The sequence below is a fragment of the Sarcophilus harrisii genome, chromosome 2 (assembly GCF_902635505.1).
Source record: "Sarcophilus harrisii chromosome 2, mSarHar1.11, whole genome shotgun sequence".
Taxonomy (NCBI): domain Eukaryota; kingdom Metazoa; phylum Chordata; class Mammalia; order Dasyuromorphia; family Dasyuridae; genus Sarcophilus; species Sarcophilus harrisii.
The window spans coordinates 198,401,202-198,429,165 of record NC_045427.1 but is presented as its reverse complement, the minus strand read 5'-3'; the positions used below and the strand labels follow the sequence as shown (position 1 = coordinate 198,429,165).

The window sequence follows — 27,964 nt, the reverse complement described above, 5'->3', positions numbered from 1 at the left end:
ATCCACTGCACCCCTTAGCTTCCCTAGAAATTAGTACTAATCTCAAAGTTAAACAACCATTCACCTTAATGTTGTATTATTTAGATTTCACAAGGAACCAATGTCCAATTCATTGGCCTTTGGTTTGCAGAATTCCCTCTCATTACTTTTTTTGGAAATTAGGATATTTGCCCTGCTCCTTTGACGTCTCTCCTATTCTTCACAATCTTTAAAACATCAATGAAAGGGACTCAGCAATTAATTGATAAATTTTCTGGTATTTAATAAGTGCTTACTACATGCCAGGCACAATAGTAGATACTAGAGATACAAGTATAAAGAATGAAATAAATTCTACTCCCAAGGAACTTCCATTATTGAACAGTTCTTTTCATTTTATAGGATAGTGGAAAGGCCATAGTTTCTTACATGATCATGAGAAAATCACTCTGACCATCTAAGTTCCTTTATCTGTTAAACAAGGAGGTTGCACAAGTTGACTTATAAGGAATCTTAAATTAAAAATAATTCCATTGTTGATGAAACTCATCAAAGCCTACCATATGTTTTCTACCTCACTACTTATCTTGTATTTCCATGTCTATAAAATCCATGATAAATACAAATTCTTCTTATCAAAGAATCAATTAGCAAAAATTAAATTCTGACTTCTTTCCATCTTTGGTTATCATTTTGATACATCTCAAATACTTCTTTCCCTTCCTGATTTCTTCCTTTTCCTCAGCTCATTAAAGCTCTAGTATTCTTAACATGGTTTTTACAGGATCATCCCATACTTTTGCACTCTTCGTCCATTATTTGTTATTGTTTTCATCTTCTACATATGCTTTTCTGGGCAGTTTTCTATGCAATCTACATTGCTCCCTTTAGCCAACCTTCATTTGCTCATCAAAATTACTTGTCTTTATATCTTTAGAATTTCATTTTTGATTGCTGTTCATGCCTTTCTAGGCTGAATTCCCCTGTAAAATATTAGTAAAATGGTAAATTATTTTATAAAGCCTTTGAAATCTTTTATCCTAAAACCTAGAATGTATTTCAAACTACAGCTGGTTTTTCTCTCTCTCTCTCTCTGTATTAAAAACTGTAAGTTGAAGTGGTCACTTTCCTCCAAAGCTAATTTTCATTTCAATTATCAGTAAACCCGGGGGTTCTTGCTATTGAAAATGAAAACAAATGAAAATGAAATAGAGAACAGTTGTCTTCATTGCTTTAATGAACTTTTCAACAATGAAATTATTAAGGTAACATTAAGGTAAGCTAAAAAATTATTAACTGCTCTACTGAAGGCCCCGAAAAAGAAATTCAGAAAATGACTAATTGAGCAAAATCTTCCATCACTTCTATAGTGCACCTTTGGACCAGACTGGGAGCTGTTCCTAGAACACCTCATTTATTTTATCCTTCTCTCAGGGTGATCTGTAGTATGCCTAGATGTCAACTGTGCTTCTATTTCTAATTACCTCCATTCCTGATGTGCTCTGACCATGGAAGAATGTCTCAAAGAAGGGACAAACAATCGACAAAAGAAAAAAAAATTTAGAGAAAAGACTACATACTGATGTAAATGCCAACAACTCCTCTTCAGTTAACTTATGTACTGGGTTGGTCTTCTGGAAATTTGTACTGTTAAAAAAAAAAGTATATTGAGTTCAAAAATTCTAATTTACAAAACTGGTTTGATCCAAATACAAATGATCAGAATGTTACAGCAATTTGTGCATAAGTGTGTATATAACAAGGAGGATGAAACAAGCAATTATTAATGGCCTACTATGTACCAAGCACTGGGCTTAGAATTTTACAAATATAATAGCATTTGATTATGTGTGTGTGCATACATGTGTGAGTATATGCATGTTTATAAATACATACATGTGTGTATATGTACATATTTATAGCTATCTATCTATATATATATGTATGTGGATATAGGTGTATTATGAATATATACAGAAAAACAAATTTATTTCTCTCTGAAATAACTGAATGCTTTGAACTAAAGAAAGCCTGGTAATGACTCCAATTTCAGCACAACTTTGTAACAACATCAAGCATAGGTAAAAGGACAACACACCTGAGAATCTACTCTGAAGGAGTTGCCTCATGAATTTACACATTTGTTCTTAAGGAGACTTAAAAAACAAAAATCTTTATTTAAAAAAATAAAATGTAACTTGAAGCTTCTTAATATGTGAGTGCTCCAATTATCTTTGGTTCATTTCCAACACAAAAATTAAGACAATAAAACCCCATTAACCAGAATACCAGGGAATGACTATCCTGTTTAACTGATTAAAAAAAATAATAATAAAACCACTTAAAAATGAACTAGATTTTTTTTATTTAAACTTGGTTGTTACAAATTTTTCTAAGATGTAATTTTCCTAAAATATATTAAGAGTACTTTCTTATCTAATAATTATGAATTTCACACAGCCTCAAACAAGTCAGGACATCACTAAGGTATATTATTAGGAGAGGTGATTGCATATATAATGACCTGAGGATATAGGATAGAGGAATGTTTTTTATTTTATTTTTAAATAGTAATTACTGATAGTTTTCTTGTAATTTGATTTAGTCACCTAAAAGCCAACTATAGTAATCCAGTTAATTGAGTTTTCTAGTTAGTTGGGGTTCAATATTATTGTCAGTAATGGAGGGGAGTAAAAGTGATCACAAAAATGAAGCAGTATATACAGCTATATATATCTATTGTATATATGTAGTGTATACAGCTAACATTGTACACTTCTAATTTCATAGAATTTGTTCTTTAGTAGACTAATCTCTGTGGAGTATATTCAGTATCCTGGAGTAAATCAAGAAAGACAAACAAATCCATGCCTCCTCAAACCTGAAGGTGGAAGCAAAATTGGACTCAAAAGAAAGGACTGAGAATAATGAGTGGGAATTTTATAAAGGTAAATACAAATATAATATAAAAACTTCTAAGCAATTAGAGCAATACAAATATGGAGTAAGCAAAGTTAAAAGGTAATGAATGAATTGCCCATTACTCTTTTTTTCTCTCTTCCTACTTCCATACACCCAATTAAAAAAAAAAAGGAAAAAGAAAAACAATAAACTCTTATAACAGAAGCATATGTTCAGGCAAAACAAATTTCATGTCCAAAAATGTATGCTTCATTTTACATCCTGAATCCATCGCTTCTCTATCAAGTGTAGGGAACATGCTTCGTCATTGTCTAGAATTGTGGTTGGTTCTAAAGTCTTTTAAAGATGTTTGTTTTTACAGTGTTGTTGTTATCATATAGCATTCTCCTAGTTTTACTACTTCATTCTGCATCAGCTCACGCAAGGTTTCCAAGTTTTACTAAAACCATCCCTTTCATCATTTCTAAGGGAACAAGGACAGTCCATTATATTAATAGACCATAATTTGTCTAGCCATTTCCCAAGTGATGGGCCCTCTTAGTTTCCACTTGTTTGCCACCACAAAAAAAGAACTGCTATAAATATTTTGTGTCCACCTTGGTTCTTTTTTCTCTTTCTGTAATCTATTTTATCCACTCAGATACCAGCAAATAGACACCTGAGTTAAGGAGCATTTCTTGGTAATTGGGGGATGGAGGACTAAGGATACTCAGTCATTTACTTTAATCAAATATTCCCTTGGCTACTTGACTTGTTTTTTGACTTGGCTCTTTTTGTTTTTTTAAATAAGACTTCCTCTATTCATAAGGCTCACAAAATACCCCAAATGCCAAATTTCCCATAAAACCACCAATATATGATCTATTTGAAGTACAAAGGTTACCAAGTAACTTACCAGACTCCGAGGACCACAGCAAGCTCTTCAGCACACAAGTCAGGCATCTGATATTGTTCACAATCTGCTAACTTTATCTCATTCAACACTGTATCATCATTTAGCTCAAGATTCTATTATTGGGAAAAAATGAGAGAGGAAAAGAGATCATTTAATCCATTGATTAAATGCTTTCTGGGTGTTTCATATTATCTTTAATCTCCTAAACTGACAATAATATCTTGCTCCAGCTTCATCCTGCCCCTCATTTCTCTTCCCTATCCCTATCCCTATCTCTGCCCATCTAGACATAATTCTTCTTCCATCTATCTTTTTTTAATAACTTTTTATTTACAAGTTATATGCAGGTAATTTTGCAGCATTGACAATTGCCAAACCTTTTGTTCCAATTTTTCTCCTCCTCCTCCCCTTCCACTCCCCCCAATGGCAAGTTGACCAATACATGTTAAGTACGTTAAAGCATATATATCCTAACAGTTACAAAACTGTTGTACAAAAAGAATCGGAGTTTGAAATAGTGTACTATTAGCCTGTGAAGGAAATCAAAAATGCAGGTGGACAAAAAATAGAGGGATTGGGAATTCTATGTAATGGTTCATAGTCATCTCCCAGAGTTCTTTCGCTGGGTGTAGTTGGTTCAGTTCATTACTGCTCTATTGGAACTGATTTGGTTCATCTCATTACTGAAGATGGCCATGACTATCAGAATTGATCATCATATAGTATTGTCGTTGAAGTAAATAATGATCTTCTGGTCCTCTTCCATCTATCTTACCAAATTAGGATGCCATCTGGTATGGGTGCAGGAGGCCTGTGGCACTTAATCTGAGCCATGCAAAGCATTGGATGCTGCCTTCTCTTCTTATTATCATAGAAACATGGACTGCCTTCAATGGCAGATATTCCATTCTACCATTAGCCCATGCTAGTTCTGAATAGTCACAGTAAGGACCTCTACAGAACACTTCGAGGATCATTACAAAAGTGAAGACTAACATTGTCAAGTAATTAAAAGGGCTGGGTAGTACTGGCTTATAACACTAGGAATCAACAAAAAATGACCTATAATGTTGGCTTTGTAACTCTAGGATAAATAAAGCCTACACAAATACCTTTGGTAGGGTAGTGGTGTTCTATGGGAAAGTACATGGGACTTGGAGATAAAGGAACTAAACTTCAGTCCTGGCTCTGGCCTTTCTTACCTTATGGCCTTAGATAAATAACTTAGCATCTCTGGGCCACATTTTCCTTATGCTTGAAATAAAGAGGTTGGATTGGACTCATTAAGGTATTTTTTTTTAATTTAAGTATGATGATGATGATGTCCTTGATTATTTTTAATTTAAATTCAATTTTGTGCTATACTTTAAAATTTTAAGGAATATTTGCCTAAAGATACACTCTGTGAGATAGGTATAATAAGTATTATTTCCAGATTTGATAGTTGTTTTAACCTTCAATGATGCTGTGTTTATGCTTACAAGTTGTTCTATGAATTCTAGTTCATATTTATAGACAATTACTGTCACCTAAAAAATAAAAAAGAAAAAAAAGAAATAAAGAGGTTGGAATAGATGATTTCCATATTCCCTTCCAGTTCAAAATCTGTAATTCTATGAAATGGGGGACTGGTGAAAAATAGAAGGCTGAATGGAGAGAGCGAGAGAAATGCTTTTTTGGAAGATAAATGCTGAAAACCAATGAATTGACTGCATGTACAGAAGGATAAGTGACAAGTGAGTCTAGAGATGGCATCCTTAGCAATCCACCCACTGATGACTCAGAGGAATGTGACCCAAATTATAAAACCAGTAAAAGGGCCCATAAATGCTTCATGAAAACAATTTAAGTCCAAGTTTTTAGATATTATAACAAGTACAAGGGAGGAAAAAGCAACACAAACACTATTTTGTTTTGTTTATTTCTGCCTGGAAGAAAGTATCCAGCTAGATTAGTAATACTATGTTAATTAGAAATCACAAATTAATAAAACACCACAATATACATTCTGTCTCAAAGAGAGTATGCCATACCCTTTGATCCAGCAGTGTTACTACTGGGCTTATATAAACCCAAAGAAATACTAAAGAAGGGAAAGGAACCTGTATGTGCCAAAATGTTTGTGGCAGCCCTGTTTGTAGTGGCTAGAAACTGGAAAATGAATGGATGCCCATCAATTGGAGAATAGTTGGGTAAATTGTGATACATGAATATTATGGACTATTGTTCTATTATTGTTCTATTGGCAACAAATCTATTGTTATTGTTCCTGTTCCAGCAGGAAGAACACAGAGAGGATTGGAGAGACTTACATGAACTGATGCTGAGTGAAATGAGCAGAACCAGGAGATCATTATATACCTCAACAATGATACTGTATGAGGATGTATTCTGATGGAAGTGGATTTCTTTGACAAAGAGAAGATCTAACTCGGTTTCAATTGATCAATGATGGACAGAATCAGCTACACCCAGAGAAGGAACACTGGGAAATGAGTGTGAACTGTTTGCATTTTTGTTTTTCTTCCTGGGTTATTTTTACCTTCTGAATCCAATTCTTCTTGTGCAACAAAAGAACTGTATGGTTCTGCACACATATATTTCTATCTAGGATATACTATAATATTTAACATGTATAAGACTACCTGCCATCTAGGGGAAGGGGTAGAGGGAAGGAAGGGAAAAGCTGGAACAGAAGTGAGTGCAAGGGATACTGTTGTAAAAAATTACCCATACATATGTTCTGTCAATAAAAAGTTATAATAATAATTAAAAAGAAGTATGCCAAAGAAATTTTTTTTAAATCTTATTTTTCTTCTGCAGAATAATAAATTTGGAAATAAGTTTGGAAGAATTGCACATGTTTAACCTATATGGGATTACTTGCTGTCTAGGGAAAGGGGAAAGGAAACGGGAGAGAGGGAGAAAAATTTGGAACACAGGGTTTTGCGAGGGTGAATGCTGAAAACTATCTTAGCATGTACTTTACAAAATAAAAGGCTACTAATATTTTTTTAAAGATATTTTGAAAGTCTTAGACAAAGTAAAAGCAAAGTCTACATCTCTTGTTACCAAACTCAATGTTGTTCTTCACTGGTCTTCTGTGTTAATAAGCCTGCTTACCTTTGTTAAATTCTCCAGAGGAGTAGGTGCTGGGCTAAGTTCATTATGTGGAAAGTTGTCCTCTCCTCTTTGTACATCTAGAATAAGTTGTGCCACATAATTTTCCTGAAACCGAGTCCTTTTCCCCAAAGCTCCTATTTAAAAAAAAAAAAAAATCCAATAGTTTAGTTGTTGCTGAAGCATACTACCTAATTATCAAAAGATCATCAAAAATTTTTTGCTTCATATGACTATAAAAATATCTTTTAGGTTAATAATTCTCAAACTTTACTCAATAAACATTTCTATGGGGCAGCAGATCCAAAAGACCATCAAACCTATCGCATCCACTTACTGCTGTAATATAATCTTATGAAACATTTAAATGATGCAAGAAAACAAAAGATGCAGAATCTAATGATCATATATCGATGAAAAAACTAAGACCTACAGAGTTTAAGTGATTTTGCTCAAGTTAAAACCGGTAGGAAGTAGCAAAATCAGGACATAAATCCACGTCCTCTGACTCCAATTCCAGGTTTTTTTCTTTTTCCTACTGTGGAACTGTTTCTTCTTTGTGCCAATCAGAGACTGAATAGAAAGGGAAAGAGGAAAAAAGGAAGAAAAGTTCTCCACTCATTCTAAAAGCTTTTTAGTTTGTCCTTCATAATCTGTTTTGACTATAGTCATATCAATGCTAAAGTAAATGAAGCAGAGGTAAGAAGGGAAGAAGAGTGAAGGGAAACAAAGGGAAGTCAGGAAGAAAGTGAGACTCCTTTTTTTTCAAGGGCAACACCTCATTTCAGGCTTTCATTTTCAAATTTATTGTTTTTTAAACGTTCTTTTCTTTTTAAATTTCGAGTTCTAAATTTATTCCGTTAACCCTTCCCTTCCCCAATATGGAGGCCAGCAAAATGATATCAATTATAAATATGAAATCATGTAAAACATTTTTCTATGTTAGCCATATCACCAAAAAAAAAAAAAAAAAGAAAGAAAGAAAGAAAAGAAAAAGAAAAAGAAAAAAAGGAAGAAAGGAAATTATACTTCAATTTGTACTCAGAGTTCATCAGTTTTCTCTCTGTAGGTAAATAGTGTTTTTTTCATAAGTCTTTTGGAATTGTCTTAGATCATTATATTGATCTGAGTAGCCAAGTTTTTCATAGTTGGATCATCATTACAACATTACTGTAACTGCACAAGATGATCTCCTGATTCTTCTCATTTCTCTTTGCAACAGTTCATACTGGAGCTCACACATGTTAAGCACTCACTACACCAATAGCATCATGCTAAGATCTTTTGAACAACTATAAGCACTAGTTAAAAAAACAAATAAACAAACAAACAAACAAAAAATTTGTAATGGGGCCATCTTATGAAAAGAATCACATTAAGTACTCACCATTTGGCAAAAATTGCTGGAAAAACTGGAAAATAATATGGTAGAAACTAGGCACTGACCAATACTTAATACCCTATACCAAGATAAGGTTGCAATGGTTTCATAAGTTATCCATAAAGGATGATACTATAAGAAAATTAGGAGAACAAAGGATAGTCTATCTCTGAGATCTGTGAAGAAAGAAGAAATTTATAGCCAAAGAGGAACTAGACAACAGTATGAAATACAAAATGAATAATTTTGATTATATTAAATTAAAAAGGTTTTATACAAATAAAACAAACACAGCCAAGATTAGAAGAGAAGCCCTTTGATTCAGCCATCTCTCTACTGGGTCTATATCCCAAACAGATCATAAAAAAAGGAAAAGGACACATATGTGCAAAAAAACAAGCTACTCTTTTTGTAGAGGCAAGGAACTAAATAAGTGGATGTCCATCAGCTGGGGAATGGCTGAATAAACTGTGGTACAAGAGTGTAATGGAATATTATTCTTTTATAAAAAATGATGAGCAGGCTGATTTCAGAAAAGCCTGGAAAGACTTGCATGAATTGATGCCAAAGGGGTGAATAGAACCAAGAAAACACAGCACAAGTACACAGCAACAAGAAGATTATGTGATGATCAACTGTGATGGCCTTGGCTCTATTCAACAAAGAGTTGCTTCGAAGCAATTCCAATAGACTTATGATGGAAACAACCATCCACATCCAGAGAGAAGACTATGGATCCTGAATGAGGATCACAACATAGTATTTTCACCTTTTTTATTATTGTTTGTTTGCTTGTTTTCTTTTTTCTTTCTCATTTTTCCCCTTTTGATCTAATTTTTCTTGTGCAGCATGATAAAGGTGGAAATATGACTAGAAGAACTTAACATGTTGGATGTGCAATATTGGATTACTAGCTGTCCAGGGGAGGAGAGGGTTAGAGACAAGGGAAAAAATTTGGAACACAAGATTTTGCAGGATGAATGTTGAAAATTATCTTTACATGCATTTTCAAAAATAAAACTTTTTTTTAAAAAAAATAAAGAGAATACATAGATATCCTTTAGTTCTAAAGACAAATCTGCCTCTAAATTTTCTTCTAGGGAAAATTTATAAAGAAACTCTTCAGGAGACTTTCAGTAATTCATATCCAAACAAAGTTAGTTTCAGGAAGAATAGACTAGTAAGGAAGAAAAAAAAAAAAGAAGAAGAAAAATAATTCACATGTCCTTATTTGAATATTCAAATTTTTCTCAGTTTAATAAATTTTTATTAATTGCCAACAAATTGTTAAATCTTTTTTATAGGTACTGGGAATACAAAAATAAAAACAAAAAAGTCCCTTCTTCCAAACTACTTACATTCTAGAGAGGTAGAATTAGGAAATCAAGAGTGATCATCAAGAAGGTACTTGCAATAGAATAAAGTGGAGGAGAAGTAGTCATATTGCAAAGTGGTTTTCAAAAGAAATTAACTCCCAATCTTCCCATTTCTCCTTATATCTCACCCATCCTAAATCTCTTCACCTTCATAGTGATCTCTTCTCACTTCAGTACTTTCACAGGTCACCATGTGCTGCTTGGACTTCAGTATAAATCTAACTTTCCAATTGATTTATGTCTAGATTGTCATCTATTTCCACTCATTTCAATCATCCATTTCCTTTACTTCCTTTTATTCCTATCCATATGCAACAGAAGGAAATTGAAAGTTAGCAAGGTAACCTAGATCTCCCAGCAGCAAAACCATCCTTTTATTCCTCCTTAATCACTTCCTATAATCATTGTTCCAAACCTTCGAGCTTCCCAGATCTGCCCCTCCCCTCTCCTGCTGACACTTAGTTTACAAAGAAAATTGAAGCTATATGCTGTGAACTGCTTTTAATCCTCTTGCTTTCACCTCAAGACCACTAGATTGCATCTCTCACACTCTGTTCCTAGTCTCTAGTGTCCTTGATGCCATTTCTTTCTATCTTTTCAAGCAAACTCTTCAAACTATCTTCTTCTTACCTTCAATATTCACTCATTCCCTATTTACTGGATCTTTGCCTGATATCTTCCAATATGGCCAAGTCCGCCCTATCTTGAAAAAAATCCTCATTAAACCTACCATCCCCTGAAGCCAAACAAAGTTGTCTTCATTCCTTGCTTCAATTTCCTTTCCACAAAGTTCAGCAAACAGTTTGTGGCTCCAAGTTGTAATACACATAGTAGTCACACATAATGAATCATTTGGTAGAGGGATTAACTTGGTTGAGAGTGATTGACAGGGCTCAAACTCATCAATGGGTTAACGTGACATCTACTCCAATAAAGTAGACTTTCCTGGGTAGGATGAGTAGATGACAACAATTTATTACAATGGCCATGAAAGTGTTGGAGCAAGTGCAGTGGTCAGAACTCAGTCAGACATTGAAATGCCAAAGTCATCCACTGCATCTGGACCATTTCCAGGAGGCTTGACTTTTGTATTGTCATTAGATTTTGAAGACTCTGGAAGATAGAGCTAGGCTGACTGACAGCTTTGTACAATTCTGCCTCACTTAAATCTGACTCATGTGCAAGTCAAGATGTATTCAATAATGTCACTTGTTCTCTTCAAAAATGAAAGACAAAAAACACAGACAAGAGAACAAAAGGAAATACAGACAAGCAGGACAGTTTTGAAAATAGCATGTTGAATTTATCATAGACTTTCAAGGAAAAGCAAGATGTATGTTATAGAGATTTGCAATTTCATGAATGATCATCTTTAATGTTCAATTTTGTATAAGGAAATATTCATCTTACTTGTTGCTTATTAAAAATCAAAATGTTATTAACTATCAAATAAAATCTTACAATTTGACACCCAAACTATCTTTCCAGGCTCATAGTATGCTTCTCCCTTTCTGGCACTGTTCATTCCTAAAAATTAACTCTCTCCACTCTTCATCTATAACATTCTTATCTCCCCTTCTAGCTATCCTCTATATCTGAAATGTATCTTTTTCACTTTCACCTCAAAGAATTACCCTTTCCTTCAAGTCATTCAACTGTCACCTCGTATATATGAAGTCTTTCATGATATCAAAGTGTTAACTACCTTCCTAACAACCTTCTCTTTGTATTTATTTTCATTTTTCCTGAATATATCTATATATGTACTTGTCACCCCCATCAAAATATAAGCTCTTCAAGAGCAGAAATTGCTTCAATCTCTTTGTATTCCAAGCAACTAGAACAAAGCCTAGAACATAAAATGCCCTTAAAAATGCTTGTTAGCTGATTTATTGATTAAATATAGAGCTTATGGAAAGTTTCAGAGTTGGCAAAAACAGGTATCACAATGTAAATAAGGAGAATTCAAAGCACTCAAGAGTGAAGAAATCCTAAATATCAAATTTCAAAGGCATTTAATAGTTAAATTACAAAGTATAATGTTAAGTGCCTCTGCTGAGGGAAAAAAGAGATTAAGTGACTAAATGAATTAAGTAGGAAAATAAAGTCAGTAGAAAAAAATAAAAAAAAAATAACAGGCTAAAGTAAAAAGATAGCTATGCCAAAAGAAATAGACAATAAAAAGATGAATAAAACTAAAAGTTCTTCATGGAAAAGACCCATAAAAGTAGCAAACCACTAGTAACAAAACAAACAAAAAGAGAGACTCTTAAGTTCAACAACATTAAATGTGAAAAAATAAGAATAATGAATATCAAAGAATTAATTTATATTTATAAATTATTACAAGTATTATACACATCTATACATTAACAAATTGGGCCCCTAAGTAAAATGGATTACTATCTACAAAAATACAAATTTAACAAAATAGTAAATAAATAACAAATATAACAAATTTTGACAAAGAAAAAAAGTTATCAAAAAAACCCTCTAATAATTTTTAAATACACATAGTTCAGACATAATAATTGCTGCATTATAGAAATCATTCACTAGATCATAGTGATATAAGAGGTCACAAGTCCAACTTCCTCACTTCAGAGACATCAACTGAGGCACAGAGATAAGTGACTTTTTCAGAGTCACATAGCCAATAAATGTCTGAAGCAAGATTTGAACTGAGGTCATCCTGACTGAATGCTTAAAACTTAATCCACTTACACCATTTAGTTATCCAATAAACAGAGAAAAATGGAAAGTGACTTAATACTTTTTATGAGACAGATAGGGTACTGCTTAGAAGAACTAAAAATAACAAAACTGAAAAAGAAATCATAGACTAATCCCCCTAATGAAAACAATAAATAAAAATAATAGCTAATATAATGGAAATATTAAAAATGATCATTCATCATGACCAAAAAGGAAAACAACATTATAAGAAAAAAGTGTCATTTATGTTAACAAAAAACTTATCAATGTTGCAATGAATTGACTCATGATCTCACTGGTACAGTGATCCAATCCCATTTTTAAATCACAACTCTTTGGGGCACCTAGATGGCTTAGTGGATAAAGCATCAGCCTTTAAGTCAGGAGGACCCGAGTTGTGTGACCGTGGGGAAGTCACTTAACCCCAATTGCCTCAGCAAAATAAATAAGTAAATAAGTAAATGAATAAATAAATAAATAAGATAAGCCACAATTTTTCCATACATTACTATCCTTTATGATTGTTGTCCATTTTCCCCAGAAGGTAGATATTCAATAACAAATTTTTATAATATAAAGACATTCTTCCAAATAAGGAATTCTTAACTGGTTGAAATTGAAAGAAGAAATTGATGTACATGAAATTGAAGAGATGCCCATCAATTGGTCAATGGCTTAATAAGTTGTAGAATATGAATGTGATGTAATACTATTTTGCTTTTAGAAATTATAAATAAGCATATTTCAGAAAAACCTGAAAACACATGCAAGAATCAATGCTGAGTGAAATAACCAGTACCAGAATAACATTGTACACACTAATGGCAATATTGTGTGAAGATCAACTATGACTGACTTAGTTCTTCTCAGCAATACAATAATCTAAGACAATTCCAAAAGATTCATGATGGAAAATGCTGACCACATCCATAGAAAACTGATGGAGTCTGAATGCAGATCAAAGCATACTATTTTTTATTTTCTTTATTTTTTTAATAGCTTTTTCTTTTTGTTCCATTTCTTCTCTCACAACATGACTAATATGGAAATATGTTTTAGATGATTATATTATATATAACCAATATCAAATTGCTTGACTGACTTAAGGAGAGAAGGAAGAGGAAGGAGAAAGGGAAAAAATGTAGAACTCAAAATGAATGTTAAAAATTATTTTTATGTGTCACTTCTGGGTCTATATCCCAAAGAGATCATAACAGGGAAAATGACAAATGGGCAAAAATGTTGTAGCAGCCCTTTTTGTAGTGGTAAGGAACTGAGTCCACTGAGTGAATACTCATCAGTTGAGGAGTGGCTGAATAATTTTGGTATATGAATTAACAAAATATTTTTGTTCCATAAAAAATGATGAGCAAGCTAATTTCAGAAAAGCCTGAAAAGATTTACATGAACTGATGCTGAGTGAAGTGAACAGAACCAAGAAAACATTGTACACAGCAACAACAAAATAATGTAATGATTATGATGCACTTGGGTCTTCTCAACAATATGGTGATTCAAGGCAATTCCAATAGACTTGGGATGGAAAAAGTTATCTGCATCCATGGAAACTGAATATAGATTGAAGCACTGTATTTTCACTTTTCATTTGTATGTTTGTTTTTTTTCCTCTCATGTTTTTCTCTCTTTTGGTCTGTTTTTTCTTGTACTACATGACAAATATGGAAATATATATTTTTTTAAATTGCACATATTTAACCTATATCAGATTATTTGCTGTCCTGGGGAGAGAGGAAATAAGGAAGAGAGAGAAAAATTTGGAACACAAAGTCTTACAAAAACTAATGTTGAAAAGTATTTTTACATGTATTTGGAAAATAAAACACTATTGAAAAAATTCTAAATTATTTTTACATAACACTATTTAAAAAAAATGTGTATAAATGACCAGAGAGAAGAACAGACCAAAAAAACCAGAAAAAAAACAATTCCACATCATACAAAAGTATAAAGATCAAGTAGGAACCAAATGAAGAAATATAAGAAGATATCCTAACTCTTCCCTTCGTAAAGTTGAGAGGTCCACAAATATTCTAAAAAATACATTTTTAAAAAACTTTTTCAATGTATCAATTGTGCTGATTTTTTTCTTCCTCTCTTAAATATTTTTTATATGAGATGGCTCTCTGGGAAGAGAAAGGGGAGACATATATGGGTACTATGTGATATAAAAAACAAAATATCAACAAAAACTTATTAAAATTTTTAAAAATGCATGTTCTTTAAATAGAAAGTTTTTCATTTTTGACTTTATAATCCGCAAGTTTAAGCATACACAAACAAAACTGAATAATGAAACCATCTTATTAACATTAACAGGTTGAGTGCATATGTTTAAATTTAGCAGAATTTAAATAACATTTTAAATCCTTCTTATAGAAAAGGACAATAGAAGAAAAATTGAAAAGCATGGCAAAGAAGATATGACAAAGTGTTCAACATCCATAAAAAATATACCTATTAACCTTAATTTTGCAATTTGAATACATGAGTTGGCCATAAATTTTCTAAAAGGAAAAGTAGATGTTTACCTGTTAAATCAATTTTCAATTTGGTTATGTCTTTAGCAATGTTGAATTGGTCTTTTGCTTTTGCATATTCATAATAATACAAATATGTATGTGCACACTCAAGATGGAACTGAACATTCAGGTATCCACATGTCTCCTTGGTCAACAGATTTTCTAGTTTCATCACTGTAAGATAAGAGAAGATATTAAGAATTTGTCTCCTTCCAAGACAATTCCAATAGACTTTGGATAAAAAAATGCTATCTGCATCCAGAAAAAGAACTATGGAGAGTAAATGTAAATCAACATATGCTATGTTCACTTCTTTTATCTTTTTTTTTTCCTCTTCCATGGTTTTTCCCTTTTCTTCCGATTTTCTTCTCCCAACATGATTCATAAAGCAATGTGTTTTAAAATAAACAAATTTTTTTAAAATTTATAACCTGAAAAGATATTATTGTACTTACAAAGCAAGAAAACCTATCATCAACTGCCAATAAAAACTGTATCTCTATGGTCAAAATGAGGGAAAAACAATGAATAGAACTGAAAAGAAGGGATCCAGATGCTGCTCCAGCTACCAATCAATAATAATTTATTATGCTCCTATTATGTGCCAGGCTTTGATAAAACAAAAAAAAGAGAAAGAAAGAGACAGAGAGAGACTGACACTCTGATCTCTGTACTTATTTTACTACTGGTGTCAATAATGATACCAGTAGTGACTGATTGTTATCTAGAACTCACCACAGATCAGGGGCATGGTTACCCCAATCAGGAGCACAAGATCTTCCTCCACTTCCAGGACTACGATAGAAAATTCTGCAGGGGCAAAGTATCATCTTACATTCATGAGCAAATGTGAAGAGGAGAAAATTAAAGTAATTGAAGATTTGAGATCCATTATAATGTAGGAAAAGATGGTAGGATGAATGATGAGTATAACTTGAACCTTACACTCATTAATTTTGGCTCAAAGAGAAAATAACATACACAATAGTTGAATATAGAAACCTAGCTTAAAGTAGAGGAGAAGGAGATGGTAAAGGAGGAAGGGGAGAGAAACACTGACAGAAGAGTGAACAGATCAGAGGAAGTGGCAGACTGAAGAACAAAAGGAAGGAAGGGTAAAAGAAGAGAGGACAAACACAAAGAAAAATAGCAATCATAACTGTAAATATTAATAGGATGAACTCTCCCAAAAAACAGAAGTAGATTAGAAAAATGGATTAAAAATCAGAATTCTACAATATATTGTTTACAAGAAACATACTTGAAGCAGAAAGATATACAGAGAATAAAGGTAAGAAAATGAAACAGAATCTATCATGCTTCAATTGAAGTTAAAAAAAAAAAAAAAAGCAAGGCTAGGAATTTTGATCTCAGACAAAACAAAAGCAAAAACAGACCCAATTACAAAGGATAAGGAAGGAAACAATATCTTGCTAAGAGGTACCAAAAACAATAAAATAATATCACCATTAGATATATATGCATCAAATGATAAAGCATCCAAAATCTTAAAGGAAAAGTTAAGAGAGTTATAGGAAGAAAAAGAGAACAAAACTATACTCGTGGGGGACCTTAACTGTCCTCTCTCAGAATTTAATAAAGCCAACCAAAAGATAAACAAGAAAGAAACCTAAGGAGGCAAACAAAATATTTTAAAAATTAGATATGAGTTTGGAGAAAACTAAATGAAAACAGAAAGGAATATACCTTTTTCTTTTTTGGCTTTGAGTAAGGTTTGTTTGTTTGTTTTAATTCTCAATAGTATTTTGTTTTTTTCCAAATATATGTAAAAATAGTTTTCAACATTCATTTTTGTAAGATTTTATGTTCCAAATTCTCTCTCCCTTACATCCCCTTTCCCCAAGAGAGCAAGCAATCTGAGAAATACACCTTTTCCTCAACAGCACATGGCACCTACACAAAACCTGTCCCTGTATTAAAGGATAAAAATCTCAAATTCAAATGTAGAAAGGCCAAAATATTAAATGTATCTTTTTCAGATCATAATGTAATAAAAATAAAAATTATATTTTAAAAAAAAGGCAGCAGAAACACAGATTAAAAATTAACTGGAAACAATAATCTAATCCTAAAGAATAAGTGGCTCAAAGTAGCAATCATAGAAACAATAATTTCACTTAAAGAGAATGACAACAATGAGACAGCATACTAATGGGTTGCAGCCAAAGCAGTATTTAGGGGAAATTTTATTTCTCTAAATTCTTACATCAACAAATAGAGAAAGAGCACATTTTTAAAATTGGGCATACAAGTTAAAAAATAAACAAAGAACAAGTTAAAAACCCCAATTGAGCACCAAATTTGGAAATCTGAAAACCAAAGATGAGATTAATAAAACTGAAAATAAGAAATGTACTGAGCTAATACATAAAACTAGGAACTAGTTTTTTGGGGGGAAAAAAAACAACAACAATAAAACAGATAAGGCATTGGTTAATTTTGATATTGGATTTTTGAAGTTCAAAAATCCAATATCTAAATTAAAAGGTGAAATCATCATCAATGAAGAAATTAAATCAATCATTAAAAAATATTTTGCCCAATTATAAGCTAATTGGCCCAACAATCTGAGTGAAATCAATGAACATTTTTAAAAATATAAATTACCCAGATTAACAGATAAGGAAATAGATGGTGTAAAAATCCCATTTTAGAAAAAGAAACTGAATAAGCCATTAATGAACTCCTTTAAGAAGAAAAGTGAAACCCACAGAAATTAGAGGATTTGTCTCATCACAGTAAATAGCAGAGTCAAGATTTAAACCTAGTTCCTCTGACTCCAAATCCAGTGGTTTGAGTTTCAGTTTTCCTACTGTCCTATGCTTGCTTTTCTCCATGCTTTCTTTTGAAAAACTTTTTGAAAGAGTTTGTTGTTGGATGTTTCTGCTTCAGTATTAGATAGGAAAAAGGAGAACTGGTGAAAAGAACTTATGACAACCATCATTAACAAACCAAAAAACTTTTTTAAAAGGACCTCATAAAGACATATCTACTTTATATCAAATTTTCCTTTGCAACTAATCACATATACTAAGACAAATACATAATTGGGTTCTAAAATTTGAGCCTGTCATTAAAAGACCAAAATTTTCACCATAATGGAAAGAGTCCTTTCCTTTCTGATAAAATGATTGCCAAATGGAATTGTGCATAAGTGCAATAAAATGTAGATCATTTCAAAACATAAGCCTTACAGGTAGCAAAATTCAAGTGATAAAAGCAATAAATAGTTTCCTAAAAAAAAAAAAAGGATGAAATTACATACTATTTGAAAAACACTGTAGCTGACAAATTCTTCACAACACTCAATGGTACTAAACTATGAAAAGTTTTTCACAGCAAATTCCTTTGCATTAGATGAAATCTTATTTGGCTATGACTTTTAGTTAATAAAGAAAAAATAATTTAATAAGGAGTTTGGTAGATGTTTGTTTAAAATATTCAACTAAACTTTTTATTTTCTTTTGTCTTAAAAAAAATTTTTTTTAACCAACCCACATTCCTAATATTCAATGATGAAATGAATGCTAGCCAAATTAATTAGATTCTGGCAGGAGGCCAGGCTATAGGCTATATAGAGGCCGAGTCTGAAAATAAGATAAGTACATGAAATATTAACACCACTTGGATGTGTAAATGAATTATCTCTACCTAAATCAACCAACATATTTATAACATCAAAATTCCATTTCAGCACTTCTATTTTGAAAGAAGAAGAGTAAACTTATATCCCAATAATCCTGACATGATTTTGTTAAGAAACAACTTTTTGGCACTAATTAAATTAGTTTCTCTGTTGAATGGAAAACAAATTAATTACATTATTCAGCTTCATACCCAAGCTGAAAACTTGGTCTTATTCAACTAAGTGTAAATACCAATATGAGTATTAAATATGCAAAGTTACAAAAAGCAGGAAATACAAAGCAATCTTTCTTCATTCATATAAATGTTTTATAGCAGGCCAAGTGTTTTTGATTTGGGGTAGCAAGACAATACCATGGAAAGAGTCCTCAATTTGGAAACATAAGCTCTCTGTTCCAATCCCAGCTACAAAATTTTTAGATTAGGTTAATTTAGGCAAATCACTTGAACTTTTCCAACTCTTATCTATAAAATAGGAATAATAAATATATGAACTACCTTCCTACCTCACTAAAAAAATGTGAAAATACTTTATAAAGTGCTATTTAAATTTTATAGTTACTATTTATGCACGAGACTCATCAATAGTCCAATATTATGGATGAATATTATAATTTGAAAGGAGTTAAATAATCCGAGCAAGATTCCAGAGTAAATTGGGGCATTAACAAAACTACATATTTGAAACTGATACCCAGAAATTAATCATGAAAAGCAGTGCTCATTTAAAAATAGCTTACAGGATTTATACATGAAGGTTGATACTATAAGCACATTAGGAGAGCAAGGGAGAGTCTATTTCTCAGATCTGTGAAGAAGTGAGGAATTTATAGCCAAAGAAAATGCAAAATAGATAATTTTGATTATATTAAATTTAAAACATTTTCTATAAACAAAACTAATACAGTCAAGATTAGGAGAGAAGTAGAAAGCTGGAGAAAAACTTTTATAGCCAGTGTTTCTTACAAAGTCTCGTTTATAAAATATATAGAGAATTGATTCAAAGTTATAAAAATACAAGCCATTTCCCAATTAATAAATAGTGAAAGGATATAAATTGCCAATTTTCAGATGAAGAAATTAAAGCCATTTCTAATTATATGAAAAAAATGCTCTAAATCACTATTGATTAGAGAAATGCAAATTAAGACAACTCTGAGGCACCACTTCACACCTCTCAGATTGGTTATGACAGGAAAAAATAATGATAAATGTTGGAGAGGATGTGGGAAAATTGGGACACTAATACATTGTGGTGGAGTTGTGAATTGATCCAACCATTTTGGAGAGCAATTTGGAACTATGCCCAAAGGGCTATAAAATTGTGGATACCCTTTGATCCAGCAGTGTGTACCAGATCTGTATCCCAAAGAGATCATAAAAAAGGGAAAAGATGCCACATATGCAAAAATATTTCTAACAACCCTTTGCATAGTGGCAAGGAACTGGAAAATGAATGGATACATATCAGCTGAACAATGGCTTAATAAGTTATGGTATATGAATCTAATGGATATTTCTGTTCTATAAAAAATGATGAGTCGGCTGATTTCAGAAATGCCTGGTAAGACTTACATGAATTGATGCTAAGAGAGAAGAGGACAATCAAGAGAACATTGTTCACAGCAACAACAAGATTTTGTAATGATCAGTTGTGATGGACTAGACTCTTAAACAATAAGATGATTCAAGGCAGTTTCCAATACTTATGATGGAAAGAGCCAGCTACATTCAGAGAGAAAACCATAGACTCTGAATGTGGATCAAAGCATAGTATTTTCAGCTTTTTTGGTGATGGTGGGATTTGTTTGCTTGGGTTTTTTTTTCTCTCATTTTTTTTTCTTTTTGATCATATTTTTCTTGTACAGTATAATGAATATAGAAATATTTTTGGAAAAATTGACAAGTTTAACCTATATTGGATTGATTGCTGTCTAGGGGAGGGGAGAATAGGGGAGAAAAAAATTACAACACAAGGTTTTGCAAAGATGAATGTTGAAAACTATTTTTGCATCTATTTGGAAAAACAAAGAGCTGTTATAAGAAAAAAATTAAAAATAGTAGCTTAGCTAACAATAAAAATAATACTAATTTTTCTCTCCTCTTCAAAACAAGCATAAATTGTTAGGAGAAGATAATACCTAATTTGTATTATTTCATAAGCTCATTAATACACAGATTGAGACAAGAATGGTCTATAGAGATCTCTGCATTCAATGCTTTTCAGAATTCTCCATCTCCACCCCAGTGGATTTCTCCCCCAAAAAAAGTGCCTCTAACCTCTCTAACAACTAGCAAATTCTTCTCTGAAATCTCCATTTGTGGAAGGGCTCAAAGCAGCTTATACTCTTCTCCTGGCTATACAGATGACTCCTTGCCCTCATGCAAGAACATTCTATCACTTTAGAGGACACTATGTGTTCTTACCCATTATAATGTACTCTCTTTAGGGCAGAAATAGTATTTTTTTTTTTGCTTCTATTAACACTCCAGTACTTAATGTAGTGACTAGGATATAATAACTAGTTTTAAAAAATGTTTTATTTGTCTATAAAATAAAAATTCCTTATTTTCCATATAAGGAAACCAAGGTGAAGAGCCTAAGCATTTGCTCAAAGTCAAACAGGTACTAATTGGAAAAACAGTAGTCAAAAACTAGGACTTGACTCAAAATCTTTACTACACAACAACACTTCAAATAAGTTTAATAGGTAAATAAACTAAAGATTTTTTGAAATCGGTTATTGAAATATCATTATTAGGGCTAACTAAAAATTTTATCATCAACTATTAAACTATAACTCAGTGTCTCATACTAACTGAAAGTTTTATTTTTTTTATTTTTTTGGGGGGATATAAAATAGAACCTTTATTCATATATGGAAAAGAAAATGCCAAGAATAAAAAAATCACTAATTGAAAGTTTTAAAAATAGAAATACTTTAATACTTCATGTGTCTGGGATTTCAAACAAATATATGTAAAATATATACATACCTATGATAATTTTTGCAGGAGAGGAAAGCATTGGCAGGGGGAGGAAAATCAAGAAAGGATTCATGTAAGAAGCAGCATTTGACCTGGTAATTCTAAGAGGAAGCAGGTGATTCTAAGAAGAAGTGAAATTAAAGAATATATCCAGGTCTATTTAAGTCACTCTCATCAAAACACTCTACAATCCTTAAAAGCTCAGCCTATGGTGTATCAGTCTCTATCTCCAATGGCAAGTGCAGTGTCTTGCATGAAGCACATTTTTAACCAATGTTTCTTGGTCAAGTGAGCTATACAAGGGGAATACCTACATTTAGAATGAAGTTCTTTGATCACAGGAATTGTCTTTCTTTTTTAATATCTGTATCCCCAGCAGTTATGTTTAGTACATAAGTTTTTATGACTAACTGACCTGCACTGGAAATAATTCTCATATTTCTACTAGAAATTATTTAAAAAATTAAACGGAAAAAATGTTTTAAACTTTTAAGTAATGACATATAAGTACTTTACATCATTACTTGAATAATTCTAGAAAGCCACATATAATAAGGAATATTCCACAAGGAAAAATATTTTTAGAATATTCTGAGCCCTTTCTAGGCAAAATGACTTCTCAAAAAGCAAAGAATGTAAAGATAGAATAACAACATCTATATTGTGGTCTAATTATATAGCACACTAAATATAGTGCAAAATGTTGTACTTAAGTTTTCTTGTTTGATGTTGGATCACTGAACTGGGAATAAGGAGTCTCCCCCTTGAATGCCTAACTGTCCCTTATTTTCTTATGCTTATGGGATATACAGCAGATCAATGTGCAAAATCTAGTTTAACATGGACACAATCTTATTATTTAAAGTAAGGAGATTTACTATCACTCTGGGATCTTGGGAAAGTCATCCTGTGCTTCAAATTTCTTATTTGTAAAATGAGTGTTGAACCAGAAAATAAGATCCCAGGATTTACAACTAGCAGGGATCTTAGAGAGATCATCTAATCTATTCATCTTAGAGTAGAAGAGATGTTAAGTACTGTGCCATGATCCCTTCTAATTATAAAATTCTGATCTTTCATTGGAGAATGTGTTTTTCCCTTCTTTTTCTCGTCTTTCCCCTTTTTCTTACCATACTATTGAGACTTTAAAAACCTCCTAATATAGAACAAAATTTCCTTTAATGTAAACCCAACAAATTTATTCATATCTTTGAAGCTCTAAATATTTTTCCTAATCTTTTTTCTAATTTAATGACTAGCTTCTTTTTTCTTTGTTTTTTTTTCTTTTGCTGAGGCAATTAGGGTTAAGTGACTTGCCCAGGGTCACACAGCTAGGACTTGTTAAATGTCTGAGACAGATTTGAATTCAAGTTGTCCTGTCAGGGGCTGGTGCTCTATTCACTGTACCATCTAGCTTCTTTCTTCTTCATTGTTGTATAGCATACATATTATAATTTTTAATATCTGGTTTCTCAGCTTTAGCTAAGAAATTCTTTCTCAAATTTTAGCTTCACACTTTTTGATTTAGTCTTTTGCCAGTAGTGTTTGTTTTGCCCATTGCTTCTCCTTTTCCTTTCTTCCCCCCCCCCGCCCCCAAATGACATAATCCTAAGAGTCCCTTTGAGTTAGGTTATCAGAAAATATCATAAAAATTTAATAATATAAATAGATACATATCACTTACTGGGCTTTGGAACTTCATCTTATTTAATTATCACTAATATCTTTGACAGTGAACCATTCAATATTATTTAATATTTGTACTGCTACAATTGTATTTACATAGCTAGTTAATTATTGCAAAGTACTTCCTTCCAGCACTTTCCTTCTTTTCTTTTGAAACGCTCTATTCCATTCAGATTCTCCAATTTCAATGAATACTGCTGGAAAAACTTAAAAAGGAGTCTGGCAAAGAAAGAGTTAATATCATCTTACACAATAAATTCCAAATGGACATGACAGGGATGAGGAGTAAAACTATGATTCCATTAATATAGGAAATTCCTAGGTAAGGAATCAATTCAATTCTCATTGCAGATCAGATCCTTTTCTTCAATTTACAGTATTAAAGTTGCCTAACACACTGAGACATTAAGGGATTTACCTAATGTCACAGCCAGTATGTGTCAATGTGGAAACTCCAACCCCCATCTTCCTGAGTTATCCTAGAGGAAATAGAAAAATCTTGAGCAGAAAGTAAGACCCGTGCTTTAAAAATAATAATTTGACTGGAAAAGCAAGAGATCTGGGGAGGTAAACTAGCTAGAAGGATGTTGCTCTATACAGGTGAAAGCTTGATAAATGCTTAGTACTTACATTCTTGTTTCAGCCAGGGTAGAATTAAGCTATGAGCACAAAAAGGCAAAGTGTTCTTCCCATAAGAAAAAAAATTAAACAAGTTGGAAGAATCCCTATTTACTTTTCTTTTAAAGAATAAATAAATGAATTGTGAGGACAGAATACTAATAAATGCTTTAAAATGAAAACAAAGAAAAAATAAATGGCAAGTTTGGAAAGTGAACAATTCAGGTTAACATAACCACATCTAAAAACTCATTTGGATTTCTGGAACACACCTTAAAATTTAGAAATGACAGTTTTCAGGCCAGAAATGTGGTACACAAAGATTGATAATAGTTTTTTGTCTAGATTCTTGAAAACAAAATAGAAAAGATTTGAAACTAGAAAGGGAAAGAAAATTAAATATATCAACATATATAGATTTGCATGGTGTATATATGTATAAATATGTTAGATTTCATAAAGAATAACTATAAAATAAGAAAAATCACAGCATCTTACTTGGAAGACAATTCACAAGCCAAAATGGATGAATAGTCATGTCTTAAATAAGAATCCACTCTACATTCGACCTGAAAAGTGATTGTTTAGCCTTTATTTAAAGAGTTCCAGTGAGAACCCACCAATAACAAAAGCAATAACAGCTAACATTTATAGGACACCTTATGATTTGCAAAGCACTTTACACATATTACATCATTTGATGTTCACAGAAATTCTGTAAAATAGATGCTATTTATTCTCAGCCTCATTTTACATATGAAGAAACTGAGGCTGACAAAAGTTAAGTAATTTGCCCAAAGACATATAGCCAACCAGCATCTGAGGCAAGATTCATACTTGTATCTTTCTGACTCCAAGTTCAATATTGATTTTTTTTTTTTTTTTTTTTTTTTTGTAACTGCACGTTCAGGTCATTAATCCTTTCTTTTTCTCTTTGTTAATTTTCTCAGGGATATAATTTTTCTCCTGAAGGTCACTTTACCCACATTCCAGAAATGTTGTTATGTTGTCTCATTTTCATTCTTTCATAGTTACTGTTTCTATATTTTGTTCTTCAATCAACTCATTATTCTGTTTTTCAATCAACTCATTATTCAGGTTGTCATTACTAAGGCTCTTTTTTGTCTCTCTCTTTTGCTTGTACTCCCTGTAGTCATTCTACTTTTGAATATGTAATCATCAGAAGGCTTTTTCCCCCTCACTAGAGGTCTTCAATCACAATTTTTCCCCCCTTTTTAACCCAAATCCTTGGTTCCTCCCTTCACTGAAGATATTCTTACAATTCATCTTTGCATCCTTTCAAAATTCTATCACCTCCCAAACATTTCTGTGTATATTTAGTCTATGGTCAGTTGTTACTTCTCAACTTCCTTAACTACTATTTCCATTCTTTGGCCATATTTGTGTCCAACAGTAAATTATAGCTCCCCACCTCCAAAGAACATTTTAAGTTTGCTATAGTTTATAATCTAATCAACAGAACACATGGAGAAGTGAAACAACATTTCTTCCTCTGGACTTTCTCTAGATTCCCTCTAAGCTACAAATGCTATCCTTATATCAAAGATTCGGCAACACTTTGCTATATTAGTACAATCAGAAAGAGTGATAACAATGTTGCAGGTCACCTGTGATACAACAACCATACATTGAACAAATAGCTGGAAAGAGGTTCCCTCCCCAAATTAAAATACATTCATTCTTTTTTCATATATGTAACAACTTTTTCTTAATAGCAGTAAGGGGGGAGGGGGGGAGAGGGGGAGAGGAGGGAAGGAAGGGAAGAATCCCTAAGGAATTACGGTAAAAAAAAAAAAAAAAAAAAAAAATTCCACAAACTTTGATATTTAGAAATTCTTTACAGCTGTTTGTTTCACCCAGACACTGACAAAGGCCACAGCTGCTATGAGAACAAGCATGAGTGACAAAGGGGAAAAGAAAGACTTCCCACATTTTAAGAAACAAAATTTCTGATCAAAAAAATATTCCATCATACTTGCTAAGAAAGGCAAGAGTCTAATTTCTGCAGTGGGCTTTCTAAAACATGTTCCAAAAGCAAAACAACAATCAATCTACCAAGTTATCAATCTGGCTACTCCTTTCAACAATACAAATCACAGCTACTTAGCTACCTATGCCTAACAATGTGCATAAAATCAATGAAACAAAGCTCTAGAGAGCTTCAGTGTTCTTACTTGTAAAATGAAGTTCAGAGTATAGGAGAGAGAAAATTGTTATCATTGTTAACAGTTATAGAATTGGATATCAAGAAAAGAGTACCATCCTTCTATTAAATCTCTGTATTGCTACAGTAATCATTAGAAACAATAATAATAACCAACATGGATTTAATGCCTACTATGCACCAGGATTTTACAAGTGACAAAACTGTGGTAGGCAGTTAAGTGACTTGCCCAGAGTCACACAGCTAATGTTTGAGGACATATTTGAATCCAGTTCTTACAGACAGCAGGCTCTCGACTCTTAATACTGTTACATCTAGTTAGAATTAATACTGCACTCTGCCCCAGGGAGAATAAATCTATAATACTATGATTAAGTTCAAGATAACACACATTGGAAATTTTACTACTAAAATTATAACACACATCTGTGCCACAGATCCTTAAGTAATTTAGTGAAGCCTATGGACCTCCTTCTAAGAATAATATTTTTAAATAATAAAGGAAACTGTAAACTTCAGTCAAAGATTAAAAATAAAAGATAAAAATTTTTTCCCATACACATTTATGGACCTGTAGAAATCTATCCATTTTTGTGGATTTCAGGGTAAGAATCCATGAACAAGTGTCCAGAGGAAAAGAACCAAAATGTTTAAGAGAGTCTCTAGTGCATGCCTTATAAAGCTCAAGTGAAGGAATTAGGGATGTTTAGTCTGGAGAAGGAGAGATTTGGGGGAAATATTTGTCTTTAAATAGTTGGAAGGCTACCATGGGGAGCATGGATTAGATTGCCTCTATGAGGGGATGGGAGAAAGAACTAACAGACAAATTAGAAAAATGAATAAAAGAAACCTCTTAACATGAAGAAAAAAATACTGCACAGTAAGACAAACCCAAGGAAAAAAAAAAGAATAGGATCAAAAATCCTATAAATGGCATTTAAAACTCTGAAATCTTAGGATCTTTCAAATCATACCTAATCCAGCACCATCATTTTGTGTATGAGAAAACTAATGCCATAGAGGTTAAGTGATTTGTCCTTTTAATGCTAGCACCTTCTGTCTATTAATTTTTCCATATTTATTCTGTATATAACTTATTAATGCATATTTATTTGCATATGTAATTTCCCCCATTAGACTGTGAGATCCTTAAAGGAAGGGAAGAGTTTTTGCTAAGTTTCATATCTTCAGAACTTAGAACTGTGCCTAACACATAGGAGGCACTTAAATGTTAACTGACTAATTAACATCATGAAGTTAACAGAGCTGAGTTCTGAAACCAACTAGTCGGACTCCAAAACCAGTGCTCTTTCCACAGGTACACTGGAAAATTGACTGCCAACCAATAATGAACGTGGTCAGAAGGTCTAATAAAAGAACTGAATAATCCTAACAATAAAAATTACAACATTTAAAATCATTGTAGGTTTTACAAAACACTTCATATACTATTACCTCACCTAATCCTCTTATTAACCCGGTATGATAAATGACATAAATCTTATTGTCCTCATTTTTAAAATGAAGAAATTGAGACAGAGAGTTTAAATGATATGCTCAAACTCAGCATAAGCTGAGTTGGGACTGAAATTCAAGACTTTTTGGCAGAGTTCAACACAACTAACTCGAAATTAGAACTTATAATAAAAAACTGAAAAGGAGAATTAATGGCTTAGAATAAAAAAGGAGTGACCACTTAGCAAAAAGAAAACTGAATAAAGACAACTCAAAAGTTAAATGATTCAATAATTATAATTCAAATGTGTAAAACTGAAAGAATGTGTAAGATATTTGTAATCAGAAACAAATAACTTATACAACAGCATTTTTAAAAATCTAATGACGGTTGTCCTTCCAGGAAAAAACACAATGAAACAACAAAAAAAAAATGTA

General features: G+C 32.2%; 1 protein-coding gene across 4 annotated transcripts in view; it reads right to left on the bottom strand.

The window, feature by feature from the left end:
- TTC27 (tetratricopeptide repeat domain 27) overlaps window positions 1–27,964 on the bottom strand; it is a 192,881-nt gene that overhangs the window by 140,696 nt on the left and 24,221 nt on the right. For all 4 annotated transcript variants that reach the window (XR_004231862.1, XM_023494608.2, XM_003757831.4 and 1 more), the window contains exons 6-9: window positions 14,938–15,102; window positions 6,920–7,053; window positions 3,797–3,909; window positions 1,560–1,626 (exon numbers count right to left, since the gene is read on the bottom strand). Coding sequence is in view for 3 of the 4 variants with exons in the window: in XM_023494608.2 (XP_023350376.1) it covers window positions 1,560–1,626; window positions 3,797–3,909; window positions 6,920–7,053; window positions 14,938–15,102 (479 nt within the window). In the remaining variant the exon portion in view is untranslated. The remainder of the gene's footprint in view (window positions 1–1,559; window positions 1,627–3,796; window positions 3,910–6,919; window positions 7,054–14,937; window positions 15,103–27,964) is intronic.